The following is a 15,110-nucleotide window of genomic DNA, read 5'->3' as shown; positions in this document are numbered from 1 at the left end:
CAAAGCTACAAAAGCTATTGGGGGAATAAGAGAGGAAGAACAAATAGGAGGAGGAACACCAAATTTCTCCAAGATCTAGATCTAGTGGATTCCCCTCACAAAGAGAGGGATTTGATTGGTGAAGATGTAGATCTAGATCTCCTCTATCTTTCTCTCAAATAGATGCAAGATTCATGGGAGGGAGAGGGAGATAGCAAGCTCAAAGAAGGTCAACAATGGAGGCAAAAACGAGCTCAAACGGTTGGGAAACTTTGGGGAAGAAGACCCCCTTAAATAGGACAAGAGAAATCTGCCCGTTATGCACAAAACTCGTCAAGACCGGAACTTCCGGTCATTTGGGGCGGAACTTCCGCCCCCCGGAAGTTCCGGCCAACTTCCGGGTGAAGTCGGGCGTCCCCGGAAAGCTTACGAGTATACTTTTGCGTGCAGAATCGTCATTTCCGGAAGTTCGCCGGAACTAGGGCGGAAGTTCCGGCCACCGGAACTTCCGGCCAACTTCCGGCCGAAAACCGCTTCACGGAAACTTGAATAACTTTTGCATCCGGACTCCGATTTTGATGATCTTGGGCTCGTTTCGAAGCTAGTAAAAAGCTCTACAAGATCATGCAGGAAACCATCATAGTCCAGTAAAGTAGGATAGAAACAAATGGATAAAGGTTTTACCTATCTATAAACGAGCAAACCAGGTAAAACCTCCAATATGGAAAATGCAACAACTTGAGTTAGGAAACTCGGATTTAGGTGAAACCAATTTTGTTGTAAAGAAGATGACAAGAGCTACCCCACAAAGAGTGAAAAGCTTAAGAACAAGTGGGGTAGGTTTTTCTATGTATTTTAGAGTGAAACCTCTCAATACGAGAAACCGAGAAAAGCTCCAATATCGAAAACGCAACAAGTGATTCATGCGGAATCTGTTTTCGATGAACTAGAGCTTGCTATGGAAATAACCACAAGCTCTAAATCACCAAATGGATAAGATCCAAATAACAACCAAGAAATATGATGCAAGGATGCAAAGGTTTGAGCTCTCTCCGAACGATGCGATCGAGTTACTCACTCGAGAGCCCTCTTGATAGTACGGCAACTAAACTATAAACCGGTCTCCAACTACACTATGAGACCGGTGAGAGAGAAACCCTATCAAGAGCAAACCTTATACTTGCGCATTCCACTTGAGCTCGATGACGATGATCTTGAGCTCAACAAGATGGAACGCCTTTCTTGCTTGTGCTTGCTTGACGAAGTCTTGTGGATTGCTCCCCCATAATCCACCATGGGAGAGCTTCTTCTTCGGCGCATCTTCACATATCCATGATCACCATATGGATGGCAAGACTCAAGCAAAGGATCTCTTCGAGATGGCTCATCTTGAACTTGCACTTCATTTCTTCATTCTTCATCATGTTGATGTATCTTGAACTTGCACTTCATTTCTTCATTCTTCATCATGTTGATGTCTTGAAGTAACTTGAGGGCTCACTTCATCTTCATCTTAAAGACATACTTGACACTTGATATCCTTCATCAAATTCTTCTTATTGCAACCTTGAAGCCAACATATGGTTTAAGACTTGCCTATGGACAACTCCTACAAAATAACTCAATGCAAACATTAGTCCATAGGGATTGTCATTAATTACCAAAACCACACATGGGGGCTCCATGCACTTTCACGAGTGCCGAGTGCCGAGTGCTGACCGCGGTTTCTTCGTGTGGATTCAAGACACGAGGATGCAATCGTTTTTCCGGTGGGAGATCGTATCCGACCTGCAAGATGGCCAGTTCCTAAAAGGAGGGAGTGCGAAGCTGAGCCACGTCACCGGCTGCCACTGGTCGCCGGCGATGTCGCATAGGCCTAACTGCAGGTGTTGTGCGGTTTGTGCAATGACGGCGCTGGAGATCGCAGAGAACAAATTTATTAAAGAACTTAGCTCCATGATATTTCGTGTTTTTTTTGGATGATGCTTCCAAAGAGATGGTCTGTGCGGCTAAGGAATTTCATTGGAAAGGATTGTGCGCTCCACAGCGTCCCAAGCCGCCAGGAGATACTCAACACTAGCATCAACCCCTGATAACCAACGCGGCCAAATGAAGTCTAATCAAGCAAGGACGATATCAAGACTCAGACGCGCAGTGCGGCGATATTTTTTTACTTACGCAGCGTGTCACCCACGTTGGTTATCAGGGGTTGATGCTAGTGTTCAGTATCTCCTGGCGGCTTGGGACGCTGTGGAGCGCACAATCCTTTCCAATGAAATTCCTTAGCCGCACAGACCATCTCTTTGGAAGCATCATCAAAAAAAAACACACGAAATATCATGGAGCTAAATTCTTTAATAAATTTGTTCTTTGCGATCTCCAGTGCTGTCAGTGCACAAACCGCACAACACCCGCAGTTAGGCCTCTGCGACATCGCCGGCGACCAGTGGCGGCCAGTGACGTGGCTCAGCTTCGCACTCCCTCCTTTTAGGAACTGGCCATCTTGCAGGTCGGGTACGATCTCCCACCGAAAAAGCGATTGCATCATCGTGTCCTGAATCCACACGAAGAAACCGCGGTCAGCACTCGGCACTCGGCAGCCCTCCACGCCCATGCCCGCCGCCGGCAGGCTCCCCTATCTGTCCGCTTCCGCCTTCGTATGGCTTCGCTTCGCGGATCTGCGCCCCTGCGCGCCTCACCCTTCGCCGCCGGGAGAAGTACGCGGTGACCTCGTCGCTGGGTGGCTTTCTGACTCGCCCGCTGTGCTACAGGGGACACCACGCGTCCTTCGAAGGCTTCATGCACAACCAAAAGATTTGCAACAAACAATATAACAATGCTAAAATTACACAGGGAAAGATCTGATCGTACTTACCCGTGAATTTGATCCGGTCATCGTCGTCCCAGGTTGCCGCCCAGGACTCAAGTAGATGCATGGTTACATGACTTTCCACATCCGTGCGCGGCTGTCCAAAACGACGACATGGTCCGCGGATCCACGGACGCCCGTCTTGGGCGCTGCCCGGCAGGAGGCAGCCATCGGCGCCTCCATCAATTGTTTCTCCCTCATGTCTCATCTTTCTCACAATACGCTGCCACGAGCTAATCAAGGTCAACCGAGCACATATATATTGGCCAGCTAGCTAGGTTCGTTCGGATGGGACTCTGCTCATTGGCTGCCAACATGCGCTGCTAGCTAGATTCGTACGGATGGGACTCTACTCGTTGGCGACCAACGTGTGCTGCGAGGATAGCTTAGCTAGGCTCGTTCGGATGGGACTCTCATTGTTGGCTACCAACGTGTGTTGGGAGGACTACCTTTGGCTGGCGAGGATGGACCAAATTTAACAGGTGAAGGCACGACGGACGAAAATTTATTGGGCGGACCGAACCAAGGAAACGTTAGCTCCTTTATTATTAGGTATAGATAGGAAATGTGCCCGTGCGTTGCACCGGTGTGACGCCCCAAAACCGGTACCATGAGGATCCCAGCGAATCCGCCGAAATCCGCACGATATCGATTCTAGGAGACGCACCACCAAGCGCCTCGTACACGCCGAAGCATGCACGCGATGCGGGTGGAATCAATCACGAGCGGTAACATTACAACAGGATTACATTAGAGCCCACAAGAAACAGATATATTACAACAACAACTCCAACGAGTCAAGATACAAATATACAATACAAAGATCCAAATCATACAGAAGATCAAATACATCCGAGTACGGACAAGATACAAATTGGACTAAGAGTCCTGAAGATAAACGATGGCGTCCATAACCCCGCCCGAGCCAAGCGGAAGGGTAACCTTGCTAACGTCGTCTTCTTCGAACATATCTTCATACTCGCCCTGTTATATCCCGTAGAAGCGGCAATAAGTACGGGTTCGTACTTAACAAGACTTCAAGACGTATAAGCGTTCGTCAACCAGTCGTCCTTTGTACTTGAGGCACGCAGGGGACTTAGAGGACGCAAGAGGAACGTCATAGGCAATATGGTGGGGTTAAGCGGCGACGCGCAAGCACTAAAAACCTATAGAGACACTCTACAACAGTCGTCTATCAGAGAAGGTGAGAGAGCGCATAAACTAACAGTTCTATACTCTGCAAACATAACACAGCCGATGCGTTCCCCCCTCGCAAGGAAGTACTTACAAAGGCACTCACACTGTGGACAAGTTTTAACCATTTATTATTTAAGTTGTTCTATCTTACTACGCAAGTTATTATAATTGAAAGGACAGGTGTAAGTTGTCTATGGTCGAGTCATACAGCTCCAAGTCGTCCATAACCGCGGACACGGCTTATCGATAAGATTTAACCTGCGGGGGTGCCCAAATGTGCCCACACGCACGATCAACTCCAAATGCAATGGCAAAAAGGTGGAGTGTCACGACTCGCACTCTCCTTCACGACAACAATGTCCAGGAAGCCACCTAACTAAGTTGAACCCGAATCGAAGTCCGCCGAATCTCCGAGACGGACCTAGGCGTTTGCGAGAACGGCTTCCGAGGGTCGGAACACACCTCGGGGTGAATGACCCGCTTCGAGCATGCGATAAACGCGCAGCCGCGAACCTATACGTGCATACCGAAACAAGGGATACAAGGCACCCGGGGCTTCCCAAAAATAATTAAGTAACGAGTCGGCATGCACGCAACAACAAATGGTAAAACATTACGAACTAGTTGTGGCCACTGGACAAAGCCGTAGATTCCGGCGGTGGTCGAGGGAGACCCGAAGCATACCCACGTGTGGTTAGAGCGCTCGGTCTCGGAACGGATAACGAGAACTCGGGTCCTAAGCTTTAAAGAAACACAAGTGAGCCGTCATAAAACGAGCAAGCTGACCCACCGATGTCTCCGCTAACAACTATTAACAAGTAACTATGATATCCTCAACAAATATATCCATAAACCATGTGTCATGATTTCCCAACAGATAACCCGATAAGATAGCAGTAATGGTAACGAGGTATAAACAGCACTAGCATGCACTACGACTCGCAAGGCAGACCCAAAACCAAACAATAGCTGTAGGTGGTTGGTGGAGGCAATATAGGCCGCTTGAGGTAACAAGTGGAAGGGACACGTGACAAGAACGCAACTCAAGGATAGCATAAGGAAGAAGGCAAAATAAAATAGGTGAGCGACTCTGCAGGGCGAGAGTATGGGGAAATGCTTGCCTGTTAAAGCTTGCCGAGGGATATCCGGAGATCTTGTCGTATCTCACCACACCACTTCGCGATCCTATCCGGGAAGAAGCAAATGCTGGACAAACAACGTATGCAAGTCTTACTACTTCGGATAAATAAGATCCAGCATGATCAAGATGGTATGCATGACATGGCAATGATGATGCAGTGCAATTATCCAATTTAATCGGAGTCGGAACCCCGAACAAATTAAGGTTGGAGTTGCATTTCTACCGGTAAAGTTAAGTGTTGATTAGCATGGCAACACAGGGCATGAGTGAGCTACATCAATTTTAAACGGAGCAGGGAAACATTAGTCGGTGTCCAAAATACTCCGCATATTATGTGGGGTGAGATGCACAAACTATCACGGCTCAACATGATGCGAGATGCAAACAGATGAATGGATGGCATAATCATGTTCAACACATTTTTCTGATCAATTTTTATATAGAAAACATTTTGTTCCGAGTTAGGATTTGAGAGATGTGGATTTAACAAGATACGAACATTTCTGCAATTTTCTGAAAACAGGAGACGAACTGGAACTTTTCTCACCGAAGAGGAAACAAGCCTCTGCGGCTGAACCGCGGAACCAGGGGAGAAGTTGCATGGCGCTGGTTGCTGCTCCTTTTCTCAGCCCAGCTGTCAGCAGAACAAGGAAATAAAATAAGCAAAACGTAGTCCTTTGCATGCAATGGGATTTGAACAGGAGACCTGACGGTGCAAGCATGGATCGAACCAGATGAGCTGGGCACTGGATGTTGACTGGAAGCAGGTGCGCCGCAAGTTGAAGAAACAGTTGGGCACGTCTTGATCGGACGAACGTAGACGGAGAAGAGGTGCTGCTTGAGGCGGACGCAGAAGACAGGCGAGGCTGTCCGGGAGGATCGGTGACGGAGGCGATCGGAGGCAGGCGGGTCTACCGGCGGACGCGGAACTTGTCCGCGCACACACGGAAGAGCAGCCGGAGGAGGTCGTCGTTGCATGCTTGTGGTGAACCTGGAGACGCAACGGAGCTGAGGTGAAACAGGGCCGCGGCATGGTGCAGCGTGGCGTCGATCGTCGGGGAAGAAACCTGGCATGGCGGAGAAGCGGGCATGGAGGTCGAGGACGTTTTGCGTCGAGGATGCTGCTGCCGGCGGCGTGGAACAGAGCGGCCCAGGGTGAGCTCGCAGTGAAGAGAAACGCGGTCGAAGACGGCCGCTGGTGCGCGTCGCGTGCGAGGACGCACTGAATGGCCGCGCGACGGAGAACGGAGGAACGACGATGAGCCCTGCCGGCGGACGACGATCTTGGCGGAGGCGAGCGCCGGCGAAGATGTTGCAGGTGGGTACACGCACGAACGCAGACGGTCGCGGTTCGAGGAGGAAAATGCAGAGGCGAGGTCGACGCGGACGAAGAAGAATACACAGATGATGGCGAGGAGGTGCAGCTGCCGGGCGATGGATGGAGAACGGGCTGGCGTGCTTGAATACGCGCGCGCGGACGACGGAGAAGACCTTGACGTCGGTCGACGCGGCGAGAAACGAGGACGTCCAGGACAGCGACGGAAGAAATAGTCGGTGAGGCGTGGCTTGATGCTGGCGGGTGTCGCTGGTGGCGGCCTGGCGGGGACGTGGTTGGAGCAGAGGAAGACGCACATCGTTTCAGAGATGAGCTCGCGCGCGAGGAGCACGATGACACAGAGGTCAACGGAGACTCGAAGAGGCGGCGGCGCGGCGCGAGATTGGCGAGCACGCAGGCGACGTACGGACGGAAGCAGCGGCTGCTGTTTTCTCTTGGAACGTAGGAGGAGAAGATCGAGCGACGAGAAGAAGAAAGGAGTGGCGGCGGCAGGGAGGGAGAAGCAGCACTAGGGTTGCAGGGAAGGTTTTAAGGAGGAATGGTGCTGCTCCTAGCCGTCCCATCACTTGGACAACGACGTGCGGGTGAGTGGATGCGCTGCCGTACTACGAAGGAGGAGCAAGGAGTGCAGCGATGGTTTTTTTGGTGGGCTTCTGTTGCCCAACAAGCTGAAAAATAAATGGGCCACCGGAAGTGGAGATTGGGCACAAAACCAAGATGGGTCAAAGAGATGCACCGCTGAAATCAAGCGCTAAGGCAGATTCCAAAGACCAGAAATTAAATAGAGGGAAAAAGATAGCCGAGATGGAGAAGAAGGATTATAACTCATATTTGGATTTTAAAAATAGCTGTGCAAAAATTTATTTTCCCAACTATTTGGTTTGGGATTTTGATAGATATGAATAGACACTAGGGAGGGTTTACATATAGAAACCATATGAGAGGGGGAAAACACAAATAGTTTTTATTAAAAATAATTTTTATTTGATAAAATATGGTGGATGATATGATGCATGATGCATAAAAGAAAAAGAACAAACAATTCTAATATGGGGATTTTTTCTGGGCCGTTACAATCGACACCACTAACAAGGGATCGCGCCCCGAGATCCCACGTCAACCTAAGGGGGAGTTGGTTAAACTATCGGATCTTCTTGTATCATGTTGACAAACACCCGACTTTGGCGTGGAACCTTCTTCCGTCGAGGTGTTGATCTTCTCGACACCACTAACAAGAGTTCTTGCTCCATGTAGAACGGCGACACCACCAACAAGAAGTCGTTGTCCCGTTGACGATGATGCGCTTCTGTCGGGATCCTCCGAAGATCGGACCTATTAGGATAAAAGCAAGGATCGTCCAACCCACGTGGAAACCTAAGACTCGGAAAAACTCAGATAAGGAAGAAAACTCAAAACTCGCATAGGTAAGAGGAGAAAGAATATAGATAAGGAGAAAAACAGAGCTGGTCAGATCTATCCAACGAATTTTAGAAAATAGTTTGGACTCTCTAAACTCAACGACCATTGGCAAGATTATCCTATAGGCTGGACTAGTGGGGTATCGACAACCTGAGGCTCTGATACCAACTTGTGACGCCCCAAAACCGGTACCATGAGGATCCCAGCGAATCCGCCGAAATCCGCACGATATCGATTCTAGGAGACGCACCACCAAGCGCCTCGTACACGCCGAAGCATGCACGCGATGCGGGTGGAATCAATCACGAGCGGTAACATTACAACAGGATTACATTAGAGCCCACAAGAAACAGATATATTACAACAACAACTCCAACGAGTCAAGATACAAATATACAATACAAAGATCCAAATCATACAGAAGATCAAATACATCCGAGTACGGACAAGATACAAATTGGACTAAGAGTCCTGAAGATAAACGATGGCGTCCATAACCACGCCTGAGGCCAAGCCGGAAGGGTAACCTTGCTAACGTCGTCTTCTTCGAACATATCTTCATACCTGCCCGGTTATATCCCGTAGAAGCGGCAATAAGTACGGGTTCGTACTTAACAAGACTTCAAGACGTATAAGCATTCGTCAACTCGGTCGTCCTTTGTACTTGAGGCACGCGAGGGACTTAGAGGACGCAAGAGGAACGTCATAGGCAATATGGTGGGGTTAAGCGGCGGCGCGCAAGCACTAAAAACCTATAGAGACACTCTACAACAGTCGTCTATCAGAGAAGGTGAGAGAGCGCATAAACTAACAGTTCTATACTCTGCAAACATAACACAGCCGATGCGTTCCCCCCTCGCAAGGAAGTACTTACAAAGGCACTCACACTGTCGACAAGTTTTAACCAGCTATTATTTAAGTTGTTCTATCTTACTACGCAAGTTATTATAATTGAAAGGACAGGTGTAAGTTGTCTATGGTCGAGTCATACAGCTCCAAGTCGTCCATAACCGCGGACACGGCTTATCGATAAGATTTAACCCTGCAGGGGTGCCCAAATGTGCCCACACGCACGATCAACTCCAAATGCAATGGCAAAAAGGTGGAGTGTCACGACTCGCACTCTCCTTCACGACAACAATGTCCAGGAAGCCACCTAACTAAGTTGAACCCGAATCGAAGTCCGCCGAATCTCCGAGACGGACCTAGGCGTTTGCGAGAACGGCTCAGAGGTCAGAACACACACTGGGGTGAATGACCCGCTTCAGCATGCGATAAACGCGCAGGCCGCGAACCTATACGTGCATACCAGAAACAAGGGATACAAGGCACCCAGGGGCTTCCCAAAAATAATTAAGTAACAGGCTGGCATGCACGCAACAACAAATGGTAAAACATTACGAACTAGTTGTGGCCACTGGACAAAGTCGTAGATTCGGCGGTGGTCGAGGGAGACCCAGAAGCATACCCACGTGTGGTTAGAGCGCTCAGTCTCGGAACAGATAACAGGAACTCGGGTCCTAAGCTTTAAAGAAACACAAGTGAGCCGTCATAAAACGAGCAACTGACCCACCGATGTCTCCGCTAACAACTATTAACAAGTAACTATGATATCCTCAACAAATATATCCATAAACCATGTGTCATGATTTCCCAACAGATAACCCGATAAGATAGCAGTAATGGTAACGAGGTATAAACAGCACTAGCATGCACTACGACTCGCAAGGCAGACCCAAAACCAAACAATAGCTGTAGGTGGTTGGTGGAGGCAATATAGGCTGCTTGAGGTAACAAGTGGAAGGGACACGTGACAAGAACGCAACTCAAGGATAGCATAAGGAAGAAGGCAAAATAAAATAGGTGAGCGACTTCTGCAGGGGCAGAAGTATAGGGGAAATGCTTGCCTGTTAAAGCTTGCCGAGGGATATCCGGAGATCTTGTCGTATCTCACCACACCACTTCGCGATCCTATCCGGGAAGAAGCAAATGCTGGACAAACAACGTATGCAAGTCTTACTACTTCGGATAAATAAGATCCAGCATGATCAAGATGGTATGCATGACATGGCAATGATGATGCAGTGCAATTATCCAATTTAATCGGAGTCGGAACCCCGAACAAATTAAGGTTGGAGTTGCATTTCTACCGGTAAAGTTAAGTGTTGATTAGCATGGCAACACAGGGCATGAGTGAGCTACATCAATTTTAAACGGAGCAGGGAAACATTAGTCGGTGTCCAAAATACTCCGCATATTATGTGGGGTGAGATGCACAAACTATCACGGCTCAACATGATGCGAGATGCAAACAGATGAATGGATGGCATAATCATGTTCAACACATTTTTCTGATCAATTTTTATATAGAAAACATTTTGTTCCGAGTTAGGATTTGAGAGATGTGGATTTAACAAGATACGAACATTTCTGCAATTTTCTGAAAACAGGAGACGAACTGGAACTTTTCTCACCGAAGAGGAAACAAGCCTCTGCGGCTGAACCGCGGAACCAGGGGAGAAGTTGCATGGCGCTGGTTGCTGCTCCTTTTCTCAGCCCAGCTGTCAGCAGAACAAGGAAATAAAATAAGCAAAACGTAGTCCTTTGCATGCAATGGGATTTGAACAGGAGACCTGACGGTGCAAGCATGGATCGAACCAGATGAGCTGGGCACTGGATGTTGACTGGAAGCAGGTGCGCCGCAAGTTGAAGAAACAGTTGGGCACGTCTTGATCGGACGAACGTAGACGGAGAAGAGGTGCTGCTTGAGGCGGACGCAGAAGACAGGCGAGGCTGTCCGGGAGGATCGGTGACGGAGGCGATCGGAGGCAGGCGGGTCTACCGGCGGACGCGGAACTTGTCCGCGCACACACGGAAGAGCAGCCGGAGGAGGTCGTCGTTGCATGCTTGTGGTGAACCTGGAGACGCAACGGAGCTGAGGTGAAACAGGGCCGCGGCATGGTGCAGCGTGGCGTCGATCGTCGGGGAAGAAACCTGGCATGGCGGAGAAGCGGGCATGGAGGTCGAGGACGTTTTGCGTCGAGGATGCTGCTGCCGGCGGCGTGGAACAGAGCGGCCCAGGGTGAGCTCGCAGTGAAGAGAAACGCGGTCGAAGACGGCCGCTGGTGCGCGTCGCGTGCGAGGACGCACTGAATGGCCGCGCGACGGAGAACGGAGGAACGACGATGAGCCCTGCCGGCGGACGACGATCTTGGCGGAGGCGAGCGCCGGCGAAGATGTTGCAGGTGGGTACACGCACGAACGCAGACGGTCGCGGTTCGAGGAGGAAAATGCAGAGGCGAGGTCGACGCGGACGAAGAAGAATACACAGATGATGGCGAGGAGGTGCAGCTGCCGGGCGATGGATGGAGAACGGGCTGGCGTGCTTGAATACGCGCGCGCGGACGACGGAGAAGACCTTGACGTCGGTCGACGCGGCGAGAAACGAGGACGTCCAGGACAGCGACGGAAGAAATAGTCGGTGAGGCGTGGCTTGATGCTGGCGGGTGTCGCTGGTGGCGGCCTGGCGGGGACGTGGTTGGAGCAGAGGAAGACGCACATCGTTTCAGAGATGAGCTCGCGCGCGAGGAGCACGATGACACAGAGGTCAACGGAGACTCGAAGAGGCGGCGGCGCGGCGCGAGATTGGCGAGCACGCAGGCGACGTACGGACGGAAGCAGCGGCTGCTGTTTTCTCTTGGAACGTAGGAGGAGAAGATCGAGCGACGAGAAGAAGAAAGGAGTGGCGGCGGCAGGGAGGGAGAAGCAGCACTAGGGTTGCAGGGAAGGTTTTAAGGAGGAATGGTGCTGCTCCTAGCCGTCCCATCACTTGGACAACGACGTGCGGGTGAGTGGATGCGCTGCCGTACTACGAAGGAGGAGCAAGGAGTGCAGCGATGGTTTTTTTGGTGGGCTTCTGTTGCCCAACAAGCTGAAAAATAAAACGGGCCACCGGAAGTGGAGATTGGGCACAAAACCAAGATGGACCAAAAAGATGCAGGGCTAGATTCAAGTGCTAAGGCAAAAAACCAAAAACCAGGAATTAAACAAAGGGAAAAAGATAGCCGAGATGGAGAAGAAGGATTATAACTTGTATTTGGATTTTAAAAATAGCTGTGCAAAAATTTATTTTCCCAACTATTTGGTTTGGGATTTTGATAGATATGAATAGACACTAGGGAGGGTTTACATATAGAAACCATATGAGAGGGGGAAAACACAAATAGTTTTTATTAAAAATAATTTTTATTTGATAAAATATGGTGGATGATATGATGCATGATGCATAAAAGAAAAAGAACAAACAATTCTAATATGGGGATTTTTTCTGGGCCGTTACAACCGGGAAGCACAATGTACATCGGGGAGACACACAAAGTAAGTCCTTAGTTGGTACAATTGCTAGATTTAGTGTGTCCATGGCATGCTCCATGTCAATCGCTGCCACTGGCTACTTTGGCTGCCCTTTCAACCAGGCCATTTGATCCCTGAGCCATCACCAGTAGAGGCATGCGCCTCCATCATCACCTCACCCTACACTGTGAAGGTCTTCGCCAAACTCATGGTCAGATAGTGGAGGAAGCAAAGGAAGACCCATAAATCATTGGGAAGGAGTCAGCATGCGAAGGAGACACTGAAGCTAGTGCCGAAGAATTCCAAAACAAACCATATGAGACCGGATTTTCTTTTTTTGCATATCAAGTGAGACCCGCTTCAAGCATTAAGATGTCTCAACGCGAATCCTGAAAACCTCGAGCGGGCTTCTACGATCTAAACACATAATCTGAAGTTCTGAACCTCCAGCACCCGCCATTCATCTTTGACAAGAAACAATGTTGTGTGAGATTAAATTATAATACTCCATATTACCTCCTATCAATCTACTGGAGAGGCCTACATATATATAGTGGAAAAATGGCGGGAATGCGGGAAGAAAATAGGCGGGAACGAAGTGGCGCGCGGAACTTTCATCCCGGGTGGAGGCTGAAACCGGGACAAAAGACTGGGGGAGGCTTATCTAGGAGGGCCTTATCTGGGGGGATGATGTGCGGGTAACCTTTTGCCACGGTTGGTGGCTGCAACCGGGACTAAAGCTGTCGGCAGGATAAGGATGTGTCGGTAACCTTTTGTCACGGTTGGTGGCTGCAACCGGGACTAAAGCTGTCGGCAGGATAAGGACGCTGCATTGACCCGCTGATCATGTCGTTCCGGTTCAGGCGTCGCCGATGCAGATCGCGCGGCCAACATAATCTGCCTTGACCTGCGCCTGGCAGTCGTTCGGCGCCAGCTCGCTGACCTCAACCACCCATGCGTTGCATCGGGAGAAGTAAACTCAAACTTTCGTGAGTCATCTGCAATGACACTTCTCCTCTCTGTGCCATTGTCGACCAATGTGGTCATATTTTCTCCTATTCATGGAAAACTTTATTATTCTCAAAATAGAAAACATGCCCCCATACGTTGCAATGGAAGATAATTAATTACACAAATTACAAAATCATTTTACTAAAATTTTACTTGCTTTTGTCTTTGCTTTCCAGCCATGCCAGCACTATAAATTAATAATATCTCATCCATTATTCAGTCGATTTAATTATTGTAAACTTCTCCTCTTACCTTAAAGTTTGGTGGACAATAAATTAAGAGACGATGCGTTAAACTATCGTAAGCTGGTCATGATAATTAAGATACCTCCTCCATCCCATGAAATATGTTGCGGCGGGGGCGGCGCAGAGGGCGGGGGCGGCTTAAGAGGCGGCTCAGAAGTGGCGGGGGCGGCGGCCGGCGGCGGCGGTGAAATTGGGCAGCCTGGCGGCGCAATTTCGCTAAGGGATTGGCCTCCGGGTGTCGCGGGTGGGGGCTCCGCCCGCGGCGCTAGGTATTTATACATAACCCCTTTTGTCGCGGGTCGTGCCACGGACCGCGATAAAAGGCCGCCCTTTTATCGCGGGTCGTGCCACCACCCGCGATAAAAGGGGAGTCCTTTTATCGCGGGCCGTGGCTCGACCCGCGACAAAAGGGGGTAGGAGCTGATCCGTGGCACAGCCCATCCAACAGCTCTGGCCGTTTGACTGCGCACACATTATTAGAGGCACATGCCTTTGCGCACAAAGTGCAGGTTAGGGTTTAGGGTTTAGTGTTTAGTGTTTAGGGTTTAGGGTTTAGGGTGTAGTGTTTAGGGTTTAGGGTCTAGGGTTTAGTGTTTTGTGTTTAGGGTGTTTAGGGTGTACGTTTAGGGTATAATTAGGGATTAGGGATTAGGGTTTTAGGGTTTAAGGTTTAGGGATCATCGATCGAGTGCACACACACACATTATTAGAGGCACCCGCGCCTTTGCGCATAAAGTGCATGCGTATATAAAAGTGTGTGTTTTGGCCACCAACTATATATAGATCGAGAGAGAGATTAAAATATATATATATATCCCCAAGAATATGTTCAGATATATATTGAAATAATTGATTAGCAAAAGTGCCCATGCGTTGCATCGGGAGTTGCATCGGGAGAAGCAAACTCAAACTTTCGTGAGTCATCTGCAATGACACTTCTCCCCTCTGTGCCATTGTCGACCAATGTGGTCATATTTTCTCCTATTCATGGAAAACTTTATTATTCTCAAAATAGAAAACATGCCCCCATACGTTGCAATGGAAGATAATTAATTACACAAATTACAAAATCATTTTACTAAAATTTTACTTGCTTTTGTCTTTGCTTTCCAGCCATGCCAGCACTATAAATTAATAATATCTCATCCATTATTCAGTCGATTTAATTATTGTAAACTTCTCCTCTTACCTTAAAGTTTGGTGGACAATAAATTAAGAGACGATGCGTTAAACTATCGTAAGCTGGTCATGATAATTTAAGATACCTCCTCCATCCCATGAAATATGTTGAAGGTTTTTCAAAATTTAGATATACAATTAAATTTTGACAAACCTTCCATATGTTTCATAAGACAGAGGGAGTACAACTGAAGTATTTTATATGATGGGGAAACTATCTAACTTCACTATATAATGTAAGGAAAACGCTTACAAAGAGCCAGGGGATCCGTCGTTCCCATCCTCCGCTTTCGTTGGACGCCGCGTGTCCCTCTACCTAGAGGCAGCGATGGGTTGGGCCCACAAAACCCAGCGTTACTCCTACCAGTGTGTTCCTCCTCC

At 48.9% G+C, this 15,110-nt stretch overlaps 2 protein-coding genes across 2 annotated transcripts; both read right to left on the bottom strand.

Moving 5' to 3' along the window:
• Positions 1-5,169: 5,169 nt before the first annotated feature.
• Positions 5,170-7,224, bottom strand: LOC124663654. The gene is made up of 4 exons (XM_047201328.1): positions 6,254-7,224; positions 5,918-6,177; positions 5,734-5,820; positions 5,170-5,251 (listed from the first exon to the last, which is right to left on the bottom strand). The coding sequence occupies exons 1-4, from the start codon at positions 6,818-6,820 to the stop codon at positions 5,170-5,172; spliced, it is 996 nt and encodes a 331-aa protein (XP_047057284.1). The 5' UTR covers positions 6,821-7,224.
• A 2,627-nt stretch (positions 7,225-9,851) lies between these two features.
• On the bottom strand, positions 9,852-11,891 carry LOC124663653. The gene is made up of 4 exons (XM_047201327.1): positions 10,936-11,891; positions 10,600-10,859; positions 10,416-10,502; positions 9,852-9,933 (listed from the first exon to the last, which is right to left on the bottom strand). The coding sequence occupies exons 1-4, from the start codon at positions 11,500-11,502 to the stop codon at positions 9,852-9,854; spliced, it is 996 nt and encodes a 331-aa protein (XP_047057283.1). The 5' UTR covers positions 11,503-11,891.
• Between the last annotated feature and the right edge of the window lie 3,219 nt (positions 11,892-15,110).

This window comes from Lolium rigidum, chromosome 6 (genome assembly GCF_022539505.1).
Source record: "Lolium rigidum isolate FL_2022 chromosome 6, APGP_CSIRO_Lrig_0.1, whole genome shotgun sequence".
In the NCBI taxonomy this organism is placed as follows: Eukaryota; Viridiplantae; Streptophyta; class Magnoliopsida; order Poales; family Poaceae; genus Lolium; species Lolium rigidum.
Note: the sequence above shows the minus strand (reverse complement) of the source record. Positions and strands in the feature narration are given on the sequence as shown.